The 18,606-nt window shown below is 39.4% G+C and overlaps 2 protein-coding genes across 2 annotated transcripts in view; both read left to right on the forward strand.

The window, feature by feature from the left end:
* Nucleotides 1-5,695, forward strand: part of eif3ea (eukaryotic translation initiation factor 3, subunit E, a) — a 37,893-nt gene extending 32,198 nt beyond the window's left edge. The window contains exons 11-13 of the mRNA XM_043261628.1: nt 2,803-2,905; nt 3,965-4,099; nt 5,489-5,695. Coding sequence (XP_043117563.1) covers nt 2,803-2,905; nt 3,965-4,099; nt 5,489-5,527 — 277 coding nt within the window. The 3' untranslated portion in view covers nt 5,528-5,695. The remainder of the gene's footprint in view (nt 1-2,802; nt 2,906-3,964; nt 4,100-5,488) is intronic.
* Nucleotides 5,696-8,229: 2,534 nt separating this feature from the next.
* rspo2 (R-spondin 2) overlaps nt 8,230-18,606 on the forward strand; it is a 51,725-nt gene continuing 41,348 nt past the window's right edge. Inside the window, exon 1 of the mRNA XM_043260352.1 lies at nt 8,230-9,121. Coding sequence (XP_043116287.1) covers nt 9,019-9,121 — 103 coding nt within the window. The 5' untranslated portion in view covers nt 8,230-9,018. The remainder of the gene's footprint in view (nt 9,122-18,606) is intronic.

Genomic DNA, 18,606 nt, shown 5'->3' on the forward strand with positions numbered 1-18,606 from the left:
GAATGAGTAGGCAGGATTTTTATTTCTGTTTTTGCCCTCAGCATACACCAAAAAAGACCACAACTACAAATGGCTTTATGTATAAAAACGTCTGTGAAAAGGCTCTATTTGAAATCTGGTTTTATGACTTGCACTTTTGATGGCCTTTACATTTTTGTGTCTTGTCCTCAAAGGCTTAAATTCCCAATTTTGCATTCATTGGCCCTGATTTGAGTAGAGAGTCAGTGAGCGCTTATTGAGAATTTTAGTTTTTAGTTGCATGGTGTTTCCAATCTTGTCATCTGTAAATCATTGTGGTCTCTTACAGTCCACAGTAATTAATTTTGCAGTTGATTTGCAGGGCCGCTGATAAAGGAGGCATTGTTGGATTTCGTCTGCGTGTTTGTTCATTTGTTTGTTTTCCTTCCATTAAGGCCCATTCATACTAAAAGTGATAACTATAAAGTTAACTGTATTAGTGTCCATCAACACCAAAAGATGTTAACATTCTGTTTATAATAAGCATTTAGGCTGTCAAGTCATCTGCTGCTTTAAATAGTGTGGACTTCCCTTTTCTCATGGGCTTGAATTTTATTTTTTTAATATTAAGCAAATGTATTAAGGGCTATTTTTTCTTAAAGGTATTTATATATTAAGTGATTTTTAATTTATTATTAATTGTAACATGCTAATAAATTACAAATACAGTGTACGTATCTACCAATGACGTCTCTCTGCATTTTTATAAGAAAAAAAGAGCACATGTCATTGAGACTGCCAACATTTTATTCTATGTAAAGAGAAGAGGATGTTTTAATGAGATAAGGAGAATCACTTTTACCCCAAGCTATGAAGCAGGGCTTACTTTCAGTGATGTGAATCTCTGTGCCTTCATATGGAAGTGTTTAACAATGCATTTGTTTTGAGTCTACTATGTTTAAAACTTCTGTAGTGCAGGTCAGCACTGTATCAATTCGCAGCTGACCTTTTAACAGTCTACGGCTCCTGGAGTGAGACCGCTTGCCCCTGTCCCACCGGTCTAGAATCGGAATTGGATAAATCAACTGCGATGAGCCGCTACATGCAAGGGGTCGAAGTGAAAACGATCCTTACCCTCCACCCCCCAACCCCAGAGGACCAGGTTTAAGTCTGTGTAAAATGAGACTGCAGCGAGAGAAGTCAAGCAGCTTGGCTTAAACCGCCCTGTCAGGCACTTATGCTCGAGTGGCTCGTTCACCCAACCTCTTTCTTTTCCGTAATTACTTCTTTCAGCATTTGTATATTTTTGGTTTCAGTTCAGACTTTCATTCATTTTAGTGGCAAGCACATGCTCATACTACCTTTTCCCCCTTTCTCATTTTAAAGCTGGATAAAATTAGATTAGCGTGTGTGTGGGCTATTTCTTTGTGCCGAGGCTGTGGTTGACCTTGGTCTCTGGTTTAGCTTGTCCAGAGGGTCAGCTCCCTTGAGAGGAAACTCGATCTTATTTGTTTTGAGTCGATCTTTGACTCTGGCTTGACTGACATGTGTCACCACTTAATTAAACCAGTAAAATAATATTCACTGCCCCTTGCGTCACTAGAGTAAACCGGTACCAAGTTTGTTCAAGCTGTTTATTTATCATGCGATTCTCCCCTAAAACCAGTCATTTGGACTGATAATGAACCCTTTGGCATTTCCATTGATTTTTCTGTGAAAGCTCACAGGTCTGCTTCGTTTCAGACATGGTCTAGACCTCTAGGTCTACGGGCCTGTAATGGATGTACAGCTATCTAAACTTCCCAGTGTCTTAATTGGTTTCCTGTTCCTTTTCGGCTGTAATTGTTCATCAGCGTGCCGCATGCTTTACCGAGTGCTTTGGGGCTGCCGAAGAGCTTGGATTTCATGTCCTTGCTTTAACCCCTGGAGTCGACAGGCATTCCTTTTTCCCGTAGCGAGTGTCACCGCTTGATGTTGGACATGTGTTAACCATCACCAGCTTGGAACTCGTGATGTGACAACCGGCACATTCGTTGGCGGTTAGCTCTTAAATAATGAGCTTTATGACCAATCTAGCCTGTCACGCATCATTTTCTGAGGGTTTCACTGGGAACGAAATGATATAAGCTGTCATCTCTGCCTGTCTCCAGGCCCATGCTGTTGCCACGGTGGGTGATTGAGTTAACCTTTCACTGTGAAAGCATATTCATTGTTTGGAAACCTGGTGTGTAGAACAGAACGGGACAAGTCTGCACTTTCTGACTTGCACGAAATGAGCTTAGCCAAAAAGAGAGCCAGCTGCGGTAGTAGGATTGTGGATCAAAGAACACTAGAGCCCCTGCTGCCACCTTCCTCCGTCAATGACACATCTGCTAAGGAGACACCTGGCTTCATTTATGGACAGTTTTTCAAAAATGTCAGGTGGATGGGCAGTAGAAGTCATGCAAGTCCATGCAATGTCATTTTACTCTTGTCTGCAAAGTTTCAATGCTACCTTGACCTCATACTCACAAAAGCGCAATGATGTAATTGTACTCTATTTTTATGGGTTTCTTAGTGCGATTAGAATCACAGACTTGATTACATAATGCAAGGCATTTGTCACTCTTGAACAGACGTCTAAATGCTGAGGTATGACAGTAAACCCATTATCATCCAGCACTTTCGATCAGCACTTTAAAACTGCGTGCTCACACACACACACACACACACACACACACACACACACACACACACGTTCCACAAGCTTGTTATACACCTCACAATTTTCACGTAATGCCATCAGTGTATATAATGTTCTCCCTTTACCTACGTTTTGTCCTAATGGACTGTGTTGCCTTGCAGTATGCTGGCCGATAAGCTGAATATGACTCCCGAGGAGGCAGAAAGATGGATTGTCAACCTCATTCGTAATGCCAGGCTGGACGCCAAAATCGACTCCAAACTGGTGAGAGTCTTGCATATTTTATTTCACTCTTGTTTCTCTGCCTCCCTCCTCAGGTAGCGAACGATTGATAGATGCTGTGTTAGTGTACTTTAATTAGTCTGAAAATCAAATTCAGCCTCTTTTGTGCAGGGATTGTGTTCTGCTTTAAAACATAAAGGAGAGGCAATCAATTGCTTCAGTTATTCTGCTCAGTGCTCGCTTACTCACTATATCCTTCCTCGAGGGTAAGAGGACTGTCATTACAGTCCTGAAGGAGGGTCATTCTCAATATGGTTACATAGTCATGACAAAGATTAATATTGAAGACGGCGTATAGAAACCATTCTATAACCTTTCTTTGTTTCCCGTGTGTATGTGTGAGTATATGTATATATATGCGTGTGTGTGTGTGTGTGTGTGTGTATGTTTATATGCATGTATGTGTGTACACGCACTCTCTCACACACACACACACACACACACACACACACACACACACACACACACACACACACACACACACACACATATTAGGGCTAGTAACCGATTAATCTAATTAATCGCACATCAAATTTGTCACAATTGTCATTTTTTGGTGGGTAATCTATACCTTTAATTATTTTATTTATTAGTATTACTATGGAAATAATAAAATATTTCTTTGGTGAAATGCTCTAAATAATCAACTAAAACTGCCAGGAAGTGGTGGTAAATGTGTTAATGATTAAGTCACTGATTCGTTCAAATGGCAGATTCCAAAAAACTATAACCAGTTTTCTGAGGGGATCAGGCCAGTGCTGCTTCCTCAAAGTTTATCAATCTCACACGCTGTAATAGAACATTAATGTGCGCACAAATTTGAATGCAACAGACTGCACATCAGCCTGGTGTAATTAAAGTGCGTTTCAATGGCAAGTTTTTCTGCTTTCATTTGGTTTGCTTGATACGCAGCTTCCCCTCACTGCCTTATATTTTTCATCAATGAAATTATAGGTCTGGGGCAGGGCAAGTGCGTTCAGGAGGTTTTGAAAATGTCTGGTGTTCTCTGACTGTCATTTCCTCTCCTCAATTCTTTGGCAGGGTCACGTAGTGATGGGCAACAACGCCATATCACCATATCAGCAAGTGATCGAGAAAACCAAGAGCCTTTCATTCCGCAGCCAAATGCTGGCCATGAACATCGAGAAGAAGCAGAGCCACGCAAACAGGAATGAGGTATTCTTTTATCTGATCTCATCTCTGTTTGTCTTGAGCCCTGTAGTTTACACACACACAAATGATCTATTGAGAAGAATGTCGAGCGGCAGTCAGCCCAGAACACTCTTTACACGGTGTAAACCAGTAAGAGCAAGTTTAACAGAGTGAGCGCTTTCATCATGCCGTTTTTCTTCAAAGGCCTAATGACAAGGTAGCACAGCACAGCCATAAAGAAGAGGGTCTGAGTCCCATGACTCAGCGCTGCAGAGTAAATAACGCTTGCACACAATCGCACACGCTCCGTGGAGTTCCCTGCGTTTAGGAGTCACCACAGATGTTTTGCTTGGGGTCCAGTCGGTTTTCGTTTGATCTTGGCCTTGCATACTGATTGGCCCACGACAAACGTACCCTTGCTTCGTTTGAAAATAACGGCCTTTAAATGTCTCAGTCCCTCAAAACACGTCATTGACTCACTCACACAAACACCACAATGGCAAAGGCCATAACACACAGTCCTGTATTTTGATGTGTTTGGCCAGACACAATTTAATTTAACATTTTCACATTTTCAGAAAAACCCAATGGAAAGGTGCAAATGTGAACTCGGACTACTTGTACTTGCAAAATGACCACAGTTTTGTAGTAGATATTTTCAAGAGACTTTAGGCCAAAACCAGCAACAAGCACTTGCAGTTGCATTATTCTACAGTCATTTTTTTAAATAAATAAACATACAAACATAAAAGTAGCTAAAAGGGACCAAAGTAAATGGCCTTAATAATGGTGACATTTAATGTCAAAGCATACTTGGCTTAAAGCAAAATGTGATTTTTGTATTTAGGCTTCAGGATTCATAAGAATTGTTTTAATTTGAGATTATCATGATGGACCAAACATCTAAGAATTATATTATTTTATGCTACAATCCAAAGGCCAATGAAAACGCCTACATGGTTTTTGTTGAGGGTGCCACAGAGATTTTTATCCACCACTATTTGTCTTACTACTTTTTTCTTTCTTTTTTTTTTATAACTATTACTTTTTACATGTATAACTTTAATGCAAGAGAAACTTTCAATTCTGAGAAAGTCAGAATTTAAATGTTAAAAACTTCACAATTCTGAGAAGTCAAAGTGTGTGAAATAAACCTGCAGATGAAAAAAAATAATTATTTTTGTGGAAAAAAAAAAAAAAAAAAAAAACTTCAAAAATATCAAATTAGAAATTTCGAAATAAAATTTCAATGCCATGGTGGAAATGGCCTTTAATAGTGATGCTAACATCTGGGTTGGCCTACAAAGATCCATCCATCCCTGCAGCACTCTATAGCATGTTCATTCATCTATAATGAACTTGCATTTGTATTGGTTAATAACATCTTTGGGCTCTCTCTTCCTCTCTATTCAGACTCCAAACTGGGCTCCTCAGGATTCTGGCTTTTATTGAGTGGATCTTTGCGGACCGTGCGCTTCCATCTAACCTTCCAGCATTCCCATACTGCGGCCGAACATCCTGTTCTCCCTCTCGTGTGCCTCAAGGGAGCGAGACAGAGGCCTTATTTTTACACTTGGGTTCAATGCGTCTGGTATTAAATAAAAAACCCTTACAAAACCATCTTCACCTCATGCTTGCATTTTATTCCTGGACATTACGAATGGTGGTTGAGGGTTAAGTGGTTGTGATCTTTTGTGTAATAGATGAAGTTTTAATGTGCTCTGAGTCACTGAGTGGGACGGGGGTGGGGGTTTGTGCCGCTGCACATGTATGCGCCGTAATGATGAATGAGTGTTTAGTCTGCTGCGTTTACAGCGCTGTTATGTAGCGGCCCACTCCGCTGCGGCAAAGAGGGCACGGAAAGGTGATCGTCCCGACTCTCGTTGTCATTTTCGATGTTGCTCGTCCTTTTTGTTCGCAGACGGGCACGTCGGATGCGCTAGACAATCAACATAATGCCTCCCCAGCTTTCCCATCTCATCCCATCTTCTGCACGTGACACCTACAGTCAGCCGCTCTATATGTTTTCTATTTCCATCCCTCGCTCGCAGACGCTGCAGGCTGGGATTCGAAGCGTGTCTTAATGTCTGCTTTGGCCTCTCTATCAGCTGACATGTTTATGGGCCCTGTCTCTCTGGACGAGTGAAGAGGGGGCTTATAGCTGCCACAGCGCTCGGGCTCCTAGCCAGACATCTAAAACAACTGACGTCACCTTTACTTTCCCAGCGAGCGAGCGAGCGAGCAAGCGGCCGTGTGGGGAGGAAGGAGGGGGGGTGGGCTAAAGTGATTGGTTTACCGGTTCTGTGCCATGACACATTACGAAAATAAAACCCTCCTAGCCCTTAATTATCACATTCACCTTAGGAGTGCTGTCTCAGATGTTGTTTTAGTAAGACATCCAGACCAACAGCAGACGTGTGGCTGAGAAGGTTGTCCACCACAACGTCTGTCACTTCACTTAAAGTAAATAAACAAACACCCAAACGAAAAGGTCAACGTAGGTTTTGGTTAAAAGGGCTACATAATCTTTCCCTTTTTCGCATTGTTCACTGCTTGAAAAGGTTAAGGCATTTGTTCAAAAACAGGCCACATAATTAAAATATACAACGCATGTTCCATAATAAATTTTTCTCAGGATTATTCCTTGAGTTCTGTTTTCCAAATTTTGTTGTTTTTTTTTTTTTGTTTTTTTTTTACAAGAGAAGGCCTAAATTTTGACCAGCTTTTCTGTAATATAAGAGATCATTACAGAGTCTTTTCCAATGCATAAGCTTTGATTTGTCAGGGAATCATTCAGGTGCTTCAGTTTTATATTTAGCTTCTAGCATGCACTTAAATGTCTCTGCAGTAAATGGCTATAACTAATCTTAAACCATCAAGCAACCCGATACAACTCAGACGTATGAATATATTTTCAGTAAGATTTATTTTAATGAGAAATGAAACTATATTGTGTTTCACTGATAGAGACAAATAGCCGTCATATAATTAACACTGACTTTGGGAGAATTTTACTTTGATCTGAACATCAAAGAGCTCTGGAGGAGAGAGTGTCATCACTTAGAAATGACAAATGTTTTTTCTTTCTTCTCTCTGTAAGGGTAACGGACAGTCCGTGTAGACTCTATCAAATGCATATGTACTTTTCTGTGGTGTATACGAAGTGTTGTGTAACACCTGTATAAATCCGTGTATCTGTACCTGACTCAGGTGCTGCACTTTTTGACCTCACCTGAAAGAATTTGAGCCAGAAATAACGGGGGTGAAATAAGACATTTAAGATAGAGTCAAAAAATTTGATATATAAATAAAAGATTAAGTGCCACACCTAGTGGTCAAGCTGGGTAAAACATTTCTTGGGTTTCAAGCGATTTTTCTATTTTGGCATAGAAGCTTCTTGAGGAAATTGCCTCAGCAATCATTCTTTTGCATTTTAAACGGTTTTAAAACTTAAAATAATATTAATGTCTTGAAAGAGAGCTGTTATATTGGACCTGAAACGCTATATAAAGTTGTACTAATGGTAATATATAAAACTAAATTGCAGTCTTTTCGATTTTTCAAAATAGAATTTAGTTTCCAAATATCAATAAACTGAAATGTTTGTTATTCCAGCCCACGATATAATAAGAGAACCCTTATTTTTGCCTCTCGCGTTTTATGAATGTGTTTTTGAGTTTTCTGAATCCATTTATCTGATTTTATCCCTGTTGATTAAAAAATTAAACCACTCTTAAGTAGGTTTGCTGATCTTAGCAGATTTAAACTGGTATCCTGCCCGGGAAAGCTGGTGTCCAGCTGGTTTATTGAGTCACAAAGCTTGGCTTCCACTCCTTACTGGAACCAGCAAAATAATGCTTAAATTTTAGTACGTTTTTCCCAACAGTATGATACCAGTGAAACAAAGATTTCAGTTCTCAGGTACTTTATATACTGTATTTTAAGTTGTTTTTAATATGCTGTTACTACTTTTGATAATCTTTCTTTTCGTGTGATTTAAGAGGGGGGAAAAAGAAGTAAATATACGATAAAACCGCAATTCTATTAATTTAAGCCAATGCACTAGGACCCTGGGGCTCATAAAGTAGTGTATAGATACAGCGGGAGCAATTCCATTTGTCATCTTCTAAAACTTAAACAAGGAGGGGGTCAAACAGCCCTCTCTCCGATCGAGGGGCTTCTGAAAGTGCTCCGAAAAGCCCCACAAGATCTTGGAGTCTCCACGTGACAGCAGCGCCTATATAGCATCAGCACCAGTAGAGTGATACTCCATCACCAACCGAGCGCCGCAGCATATGCCACAGTTACACACACATCCTCACGCACCTCAAGGGTTTATTCTAGAGCTTTTGCAGACTATTGCATCCATGTGTTTTCTCGCTCTGTCTAGGGGACGAAGGGACTAAACTTTTCCTGCGAGAGGGATGCTGGATGTTCCAAGTCCGCTTTGGCAGTCGGAAGGAACTTGATGTATAGGCAAAGTTTCTCTTTTTTTGGACTGGACCCGCGCAGGTATATTTCTTTCGCTCCTCTCGTCTACTTTTGAGGGCACCCGCCGCGTCTCGTGCGCTTTTGGAGATTCGCTGATTCAAGATCTTTTGAATGAAACCGTTCGTCCGCAAACCACGTTGATCCACCAAGGTGCATTTGTTACTCAACCGACCTCAAGTTAAAAGCTTTTTCTCTCTCCACAGACAATAACGAGACACTTTTTAGGGTATAAAAAGTGCGTTTCGCTCTCTAAAATGACATTAACCGGTGGTGAAAGATGGTGTTTTCTCTACCCCTCTAATGTGTGACACAGCTGAGTCCGGACTCCTCAACTCTCCGCTTCTCTGTGGAAAAATATACATATTGAAACCTCATATACGGACCTTGCAGGCTCGCGGCGAGTACCTTTGACGCTTTCTACCGTGAGTAGGGACAATCACACAGCCGCCCAGATGCAGTTTCGTCTGTTCTCATTTGCGCTGATCGTGTTGAACTGTGTGGACTACAGCCACTGTCAGACGCAGCAGTCTCACCGCTGGAGAAGAAACAAAAGAGGTGAGGGGAACCGTGCATGTGGCTTCGATAGGTGCTTTATTAATTGTCTGGTTAGTTATTTAGCTGGCGCTTCTACACAGAGAAACTTACGGTCCGCGTATTACGGGGACTGTCCCACCTGGTGTTACGCTACCAAAAATTACCATGGTAACCGTGGTTACGCTTTCAGAATCTTTCTTTTTGGTAGAAGCGGTTGCTAGCGTCCAATGTTTTACAGCAGGAATAGCTAGTAACTCTAATACTATGGCGAAAACTGTCTTTATCCTTTGAAAGATTCTATGGTAAGGTTCGCCGTCTTGCTCAAGCATTCATCGATGTTCCTCCGGGCATCGCAACTTCTCGAAGTTTTAGGCTTAAGCGTGCATGTTACCAAAAATGCTAGAAATGAGATATTTTTAATGGCATTCATATAATTAAGCGATTTTAGGAATACGCACGTTGTTTTGTTTATTTTGGCATGCATGCGTGAATACGACGGTGCGCTTTTCCCCTGTACCTGAAGATCTTTAGGACCTTTAAGAAGGGAAGTTTGCATTAGAAGTGCGTTTCGGCATCAGTTCCCGTCAGAGAATGCGCACCCGTGAGGATTTTTCATTATAAAGGTATCTTTCTTTTTTTGTTTAATTAAGTTACGCCATTAATTTGTTATTAATAACGGCGCCTTAAACTATTCTCTAACCGATATCGGTATAAAAGAATTTAAAACATTCACATTTTACTCTTGGAAAGTATGGCATTCAAACATGGACGGCCGTTTTATTAAAAAAAATCTGTCACTTTCCAGTCACAGTTTCACATAAACTAATTATTTTTACATTTCAGTAAATTTAAAAGTTTGGTAAATTGCGCTAAATACAGAAGTCCTGTTGGTGTGCAGATGTAACCATAGCAACAGTACGCCGCACTAGTGCGTTCAGTCTACTAGCTAAACGTAATTGTCTGCGTACTATTTTATCACAGTATCACTTTTTAATATTGTTTTTTAAAGTTCTTTAGATACTAGACATTTGTATAAGTATGCTAAAGACGTTGTGCGAATCATTGAAAATGTTAAAAAGTCGACACTCGAAAACGACGAAAGTCATTGAATAATTCGCGCGCTTTAAAGCCTTGCTTTTATAATATGAGATCTAATAATGGTTCGGAAAGGTTGATTATTTCACATTTGCGTGTCTTTTTTTGGAGAAAATCAGTAACATACTGTATGAATAATCTTAAAGAATCTGGAAAATTCATTGTCAAGTAGGCTACTAACTGTTGATCAGATGATCCTCACGGTGCGGCGCTGTCTGGTGGCCATTTGATGAATAGAGCTTTCCTTTTCCCTTTTCAAATGCACTGACCCTCCTTTTGCCCTAAGCCGCTTTTAATTGATCTCTCTGTCAGACATTGATTAAGCTCTGAACAACTGGTGCAAGTATAACAATCCACTTATAAGAGCTGCAGGGATTTAACCCATCAGTAAATATGATGGTTGCCTTGCTTAGCCAAAGCATATGGACACAGAGGGGCTGAAAGTCAAACATTTCAAACTTCTCCATCCCTCCCCAAAGCCTCAAACCCTTGAACATCAGTCATTCACTGCATGTGACAGAACAACCGCCTCCCAATTGAACTCAAGCCCAAATAAAGACACTTGCTGACACCACGGCTGATATGCGCTCTTAAATCCTCAGAGATGTAAATTGGGAGGCATTCATAGATTTAATCACATGCATGGCATGCCAGGGGAAACCTCTGCTCCCATCTGCAAATAATCAGCCAGACACTGTAGGGAACTGGCACACACGAGTTTTCAGCCTCACTGTTTTTCTACAAGATTTGCGATTTCAGATACTACGTAATATAATTTTCTTAATAGGATCAAACTTGTTGGCAGAGGCAGACTAGTTAAGCATTTTCAGGGGGATTGGGGGAGTTTAATGGGGAAAATGGTGGCAGAAGTGCATCTGGAGGTGAGCGGGATCCTGTGTAGTGTATGTGTAAATGGTGACGCATTTGTAAAACATGCCTTGGAGGTGCAGGGAACTCTAAATTTGAGTTTGAACCGCCGGGCACCAGCGTGTGTGTGTGTACAGGGTTGTTGCAAAGAGTGATGCTTTGAAATGCCGCCAACCTTTAAATTTGCTTCATTTTTATATTTATCATACCGAGGGCTGTATTGCCGTTCAATTGAGTCTAAAATGCTGAAATGGTTTTCTTGCCCTCTGTGTGCTTGAGACAGCTTTATGTGCAGTGTTTTCTGGCGTGCTCGTGTGCAATCTACGATCCCACATCACCCCAGCGACTCAGTCAATCCTCTTGAACTGTTTTACAAGACTTTGTCTTAACTGCCTCACAACTGTATTTATTCTCATCAGATACTCCATTAAAGCTGAGCAGGAACACAAGACTTTTTCTTTAGTTTTTATTCAGTATTGCTTTCATTTCAGCTGTTTGCATCCACACAGGCTTCCTCAGATGAATATAACAAAGCCAAAAGTAAAAAACATATTAAATTTACACCTCTGTACCCCCCATCCAGTGCTTTACGGATGCCAGTGAGTTTGCTATGATATCACTGCTCGGCCCCGGGGTAATACTTTTCATTTTTATTCTCTGGCTAATGATGCCACCTGCTGACTACATAAAAACTGTGGGCTCACGTATACCAGCGGAGACCAGAGAACAAATTCACACACATGACTTTCTGCTTTGACAAGCCGGAAGCGGTGTTAATGCTTTAGCCTAGAGCTACCACTCTAAAAAGTCAAGAAAACAGCTTTTTAGTATGTATAGGAACATAAAATTTGGTCCTTTCACAGTGCACAAGCCATTTACTTGCACTTTAAGTGAAACTCTGAATTACGGGAGGCTAAAAAGAGGTAAGCTCTGATGAACGGTCCGATTAAGCTCATGGTAATGGAACTAATAGAAGTCTGTTTCCAGAGAAACACAGTCACGGTAATCCATGGGAAAGTGGAGGAGAGGAAAGGCTTAGCTCCATCACTGAGCTCCTCATCTTCACTCTCAAGAGATTAGGGAGAAAGCACCTGTATTTTAACACTATCAAACAGTTATATCTTAATCTGCTGGCAGCACACTCCGATTTGTCCCATTATGCCTTATAAGTTGTTTTGCGTAGAATTATTTAATAAAGAATTGTGAAATGCAAGAAGATCCGTTTATATGGTGCACAATTAAGCAATACAAAGAACATCGCATTTTTCAGACGTATACATTTATTTTTCATGCAATCAAAATCAATGTTGTTTGCATTCAGGTTTGGGAATGCATACAGGCTTGGAAAAGTTTAAGGGTGAGTTTTTTTTATTTTTATGTTATTTAAATGAGCTTCAATAGATGACAGAATTGTCATTTTTGGTTAAATTACGCCTTTCGTTGCATGCCAAAAAACTGGCCTGAGTGTAGGATGTAAAAGACCTCTTTGTTTTACAATGATCAGGTCATTAAAATTTGTTCGGGAAGACATAAAAAAGTAAGACATAAAGAGTAATGACAAAAAGAACAGTTTAGAGCTATGCTTTGCACAAGTTTACCCAAGGTCCCAGGTTTATGGGTGTAAGTGTTAATGTTGGCTTTTGCTATGTTCATGCCACTTAATGTTCTGATGAAGTGCGTGACATGATGGGTGACTCCAGAGTCCCTTTATTAAGAAAATAATAATAGCACTCTGCCACTCTTCTTTTGGAAAATGTGACATGTTGTTTCATTCTAATCCATATTTTAAGTGATGTTCTATGGAATTGACGTTCGTTTAGTTTGATCAAGTACGTCCAGCTCTCTCACCCTGCCATTCATTCTCCTGGCCAGGAGTGACTTTGTTATTCCAGCAGGTTAGGTGGAGTTGGTTGTGCTCACTGTGTCCCTCCCCTGTCGCACCGCAGCCGATCGCTTTGGTGAATCAATGAGAACTGTGTGTGCGTGAGAGAGAACATCATTAGACAGAGTTTATACTGAGGGAGGAATGGAGGGCATATTTGAGGAGATCAGTAAGAGATGGTTGGAGCACCATCACCTGAGACGGATTAAATCTTTTGGTGTTCTGAGGGAACAAATATCTGATGAGACTTCCTTCTCTCTTTCCGTTACCCACTTACACCATTTAGCTATCCTGTATACTAAAAATAAAGGTCTTTTGCATCGCCATTGATGGTTCCATCAAAAGCATTTAACATCCTCTAAACTTTTATTCCATCAAAGGATATTTTTTATTGGAACTAGACTAATACAATATTACAATTAAGAAAAGAATGGTTCTTTTAAGACAAATTGACTAAAATGTTCTTAGCATCACTGCGAAAATCCATTTTGCAATCTTTATATTTAATAGCGTGTCTGCACAATGTGGTGCTTGTTTATATAGATACAAGTGAGGCTACTCATTTTCATTGGAATTTGTAAGTCTGATTGCAGTCTCTTTAACCAATAACTAATATTAGATAACTAATACAATTAATTTAAACTGGTTTCAAAGTTTTGCGTCTTGCGTCCAAATGTTTTCTTCGTCACCAGGGTGCTGCCTCATGTTCCGAGCAGAGAGCCGATCAGCGTTGAATGCGTGCAGCTGAGTAAGATTTTGTAACACTTTCCACGCCTTTATTCGTCATGTCGCAACAGAGAAATACCCATTGTGCATTCATAATTTTTTTTTTATTATTATTGTAACGTACACATGGGGATCCTCACCACTGGCCTCAATCGTTGTCATCAGAAGATCCCATATGTTGGCAAAGCTAAATGCCAAACAGATGGTTTCCTCTCCGGCTACAATTTACCACACTGTAAAAGTTCATTATCGGAAATGTGAAATAAAATAGACTTATTATATGAATCTTATTATAATATGCTCCATACTTCACGGTTTTCAATCACCATTGGGGTGCCACAGACAAAAGGTCCAGTGTGCCTTTTAAATTCCAGGGATATATTTTTTATATGTTCACTTCTGTTATTTCCTCAAGAGCCAGCCCCCTGAAGTAATTTTACTTTAATGCATTTCTTATAAGGCTACTAAATATGGTAAGCCTGTTGGGTTTGATTCTCTTGAGGTTACTGAGCAGTAAAACTGTTGAATACTGGACTTGTTTCCAAGATGTGAACATAACACAAATTGTTTTAACATTAAACTAATGGATTAAAATGGTAACTTGAGTCATACAATGACACAACTAAGTTGTATTGAAAGGTGTTTGTTGAATAACAATATATTTAATTTAATCTGAGCTGTTTTTTAATTATTAACTGTTATTTGGCCATTCCATTGCCTCAATTTGTCTACATTTTAAAATGACATGTCCAGTTGAAAGTAGCCTCCTGCATCCTGTTCTGTTACACCCTGTCTCTTTGGTTTTGAATGCAAGAGTGCATGTACATTCGCACATCTGTACCATGCGTGTTATTCAAAAGCATTGCTTTTTTCATCAAGTGCTGGTTTTACTTGGTATCATCTGGACATTTGATGAAGTGAGACAAACATTGTGCATGTCACGGACATAGTTTTGCCTGTTCAGTAACAGATATTTGCTCTCTTCCAAACCCTAGTGGGCTTTCTCCATAGCCAGCATGTTAAGTGCATTTCCAACATGTCTTTTCTGAAAAAAATGTATCTTGATTATGCTTCCTTCTCAGATGCCAATTGTAGAATGGATTGCAACAGGAAAATGTATAAATAATATAAATAATGTCTATAAATAATAAAAATGTGTCAGGGTTTACATATTTAACCTGAGTTTTAGCGCAACTGCGTTTTAGTGGACATTTCACTTTGAAACCATGGCAAAACGTGCAGTAAGGCACGTAAAAACAGGTACATATTTTTATGAGACCAAGTTGTTCTAGAATGTAGCTGCCTATATAGCTGCCTATGTAGATAGGTACACTTAAAAGTAAAGGTGCAAAATAACCTTTTTTGTCTAAATGGTTCCATAAAGAACCTTTAACATCTGAAGAACCTTTCTGTTTTAAGACGGTTCTTTATAGAACCTTTGACTGAATGGTTGTTTGCGGAAAAAAAAAGTGGATCTTCTATGGCAGTGGTTCCCAGCCACGTTCCTGGAGGCCCCCCAACATCGCATGTTTTCCATGTCTCCTTAATCAAACACACCTGATTCAGCTCATCAGCTTATTTGTAGAGACTCCAAGAGCTGAAATGGGTGTGTCAGACAAAGGAGAGATGCAAAATGTGCAGTATTGGGGGGCCAACATTGCTCTGAAAAACCTATTAAGCACCTTTATTTTTATTAAAAGTGTAGGCAGTGAAAAAGTTTAGTACATTTTTTGAAACAGTGTGTAAATGTAGAGAAACCATGCTGTTCTTTTGCACCATGCAGTTCCATATGAATCACCCACCCCTCCCATACTGATCCAGCTATATGAGAAAGGACGGGAGAGCACAGACAGGGTAATGGAGTGTCAGTTGAGTGTGCTGGACATTTTGAAGAATTTAATTGGTGGTTCAAAGTGCTTTGGAAGGGTTGGAGAAATCGAACTGCCTTGAGTTGGCTCTCTGTATTCCCAGGTCTTGCCAGGCTCTACTCTGTACCGCATTTATGTTCGTTCTTCACGAAAGGCCGTCGGTCCGGGTGTATGCAGGCCTCCTATTGTACCTACTCCGAATCGATTGCTGAGGCCTTGTTGTAACGTGAGCTCTAGAGGCTTCCTCAGACAGAAACACACATACATAAGCAGGCGTGTGAGGTCTGTCTCCGGCTCTGATGGATATTTACATCCACGCCTACACAAATCGCTGGAACAACAACAAGGGGGAGCAATGGGCTGCCGTTTCCCCCTCCCCATCCCACTAACACCCGACAGATGGACAGGCCTCCTCTGTTCCCCTGCGCTTGATAGGACCTCTAATTACGCATCCACACCACATCAAACCAGCCATCCACACGCCTTGCTTTCAGTATGGTGCGGAAGTGAACCGGTCAGGGGCAATAAAGCTACACCGCTCGCTTGTAATTTGTCCGTGGATTGAGCTTGGGTCTCGTCCCCTTTGCCCTGTCATTGTGCCCGTCTTCATTGTGGGTCTGGGTCGAGGACGTCTGGACTTTCTTAGAACTTGGAAGGGAGGTCGACACCCTGCCTGCTGCCTGCCTGTGCAACCCAGAAGCCCTGGTGTGGTTTTAATCAAGGCCAGGCATGGTAGTCATTATACTGCCCTGGCGCTAAGCTCATTGTCTTTCTTTGTCTCTCTCCCGCCCTCCCTCTCTTTCTGTGAGGATTCAACATGCATCTCAGATGTGAAGAGGTCCTCAAGGGTCACTAGCCGTTGATGAGAAAGTGAGTGTCAGCGGTTAGTGAGCAGTAGCCAACATGTATCTGTAATCAGCGCATTTGTTTGGAGTCGTGAGTCATATGCGACCTCGCTTAATGCAACAGAACTAAACAAAAAGGTCTTCAAAACATTCTGTTCTCTATTAAATAATACGCTGTGTGCTTTTTGCAATGGGAAATGGGAAATGAATGGGCGATTTTGTGTCAATCTTATGAATTTGTTATGGCTAGGAGTATAAAATGCTCAATTAACTTCATTACTATCATGCCGTCACTAACATGGTTTATAACTTCTCTCTCACAGACAGAGGTATTGGTTCTCACAAGAGAAAAAAGACTTTTACTGATCTAAGGTACGCAGTAGCTCACACTATTAAAAAGTACTTTTTAGTATTTTTTTTAAAATAAAGAAATGTATCATAGTTCTACAAAAATATTAAGCAACACAACTTTTTTTTAACATTGATAATAATAAGAAATGCCTCTTAGGTCAGCATATTAGAATGATTTCTGAAGGAAATCAAAATATTCTACCTTGCCATCACAAGAATAAATAACAGTTTAAAATATATTAAATTAGAAATACTCTGAAATTTACATTTTTTAATAGTTTTTATTTTTTACAGTATTTTTGATCATTAAATGCACAAAAGTCTTTATAAAAAAAAAAACAACAACCCCAAATGGCGGAGTCTTATGTAATTGTTTTGTAATTTAATTGTATATATTGATGTTAAATACTTGCAGTTAAATTTGTAAGGTAAAGTCATTGTGTTATGACATAATGTTACATTGTTATTTTATAAATATAAGAAAAATTGACTTCCAAACGGTGAATCAGAATCAGGTTTTCCCAATGAGCTGTGTGATAACAGCAAGTTTCAGTCTAGTATTGCAGCAGTTATTGTAGAACGTTTTTTTGCGTTTGTCTTTGCTGATGCTGGTTTGTGTACATGCATGTTATGTAGTCTGGCATTGTGTCACCTAAATAGGAAACAACTGAGGGAGAAAAGCCCTGTTTTGTGCTTTGTAATCTGTTGCCCATAATTTGGGGAAATTCACAAGCTTGAGTTATGATTTTAATGTGCATGTGGCCTTCAAACGCATACCTCAGACTCTTCAGTTTCAGAACGCAGAGGACTTCAATTGTGGTGAGTTTATGCATTGTGCGACTTCAGTATATCTCTATTTATGTTCCTTTATTTTCCATTTGTCTTTAACTTCCAGCTGAGTAGCAGATATTTAGAGGGGGTCAGGCCAGGCGGGGGAGAATGGTAAAGGAAAGGTTAGGGAGGAGGGGAAAGAGAAAATATCCTTGTACATTTCACAAATTCCTCCTTTTTTCATCCTCTCCGTTATCCACTTGTATTACATCTTGGCTGACTTCAACTGTGTATTATTTTATCTGAACCAGAGCCAGACCTCAGAAGCACACCGTCTTCTCTTGTGTAAACAGCTGTCACAGAGAGGACGGTACGTTGGAGGTATCCACAGGCAGGGGTCACATGTAGTTTTCATGTTCATGTGCTAGTAATGGCTTTGGTGGCGACACTCCAGTAATAGTTAAAGTTTGTCATTCTAATTTACATGCACAAGAGTCTGCCTTTATGTTTTTATAGATTTATTCATTATGTCATATTCATTCAAGTCAGTTTTAGTCTTCTAAATGCAATTTCTTCAAGTAAACAATTTCCTAGTAACACTTTAAAATAAGCTGTCATTTGTTAACATTCATTTATCTATTAACTAACACGATATATATATATATATATATATATATATATATATATATATATATATATATATATATATATATATATATATATATATATATATATATATATATATATATATATATTTTTTTTTTTTTGAAAATGTGTATTACAATTAAAAAGTTTGTGGTTAAGTTACAAGATCAAAATGCAGTAAAACAGAAATATTTATAAATATTATTTTAAAATATTAAATATTATTAAATAAATATTATTAAAATATTATTCACATTTTTAACAGTCTTCAGCATCACACAAATATTCAGAAATCATTTTAATATGCTTATTATTGTAATTATTATGCAAACCGTCATCCTTTTTTTCTTTGATGAACAGAGAGTTCAAATGAACAATATATATGTAATATTATAAAAGTATTTTATAATAATTAAGTGACAGTGACAAATTTATTTGATCAATTTAGTGTCTTCT

This window comes from Puntigrus tetrazona, chromosome 16 (assembly GCF_018831695.1).
Source record: "Puntigrus tetrazona isolate hp1 chromosome 16, ASM1883169v1, whole genome shotgun sequence".
In the NCBI taxonomy this organism is placed as follows: domain Eukaryota; kingdom Metazoa; phylum Chordata; class Actinopteri; order Cypriniformes; family Cyprinidae; genus Puntigrus; species Puntigrus tetrazona.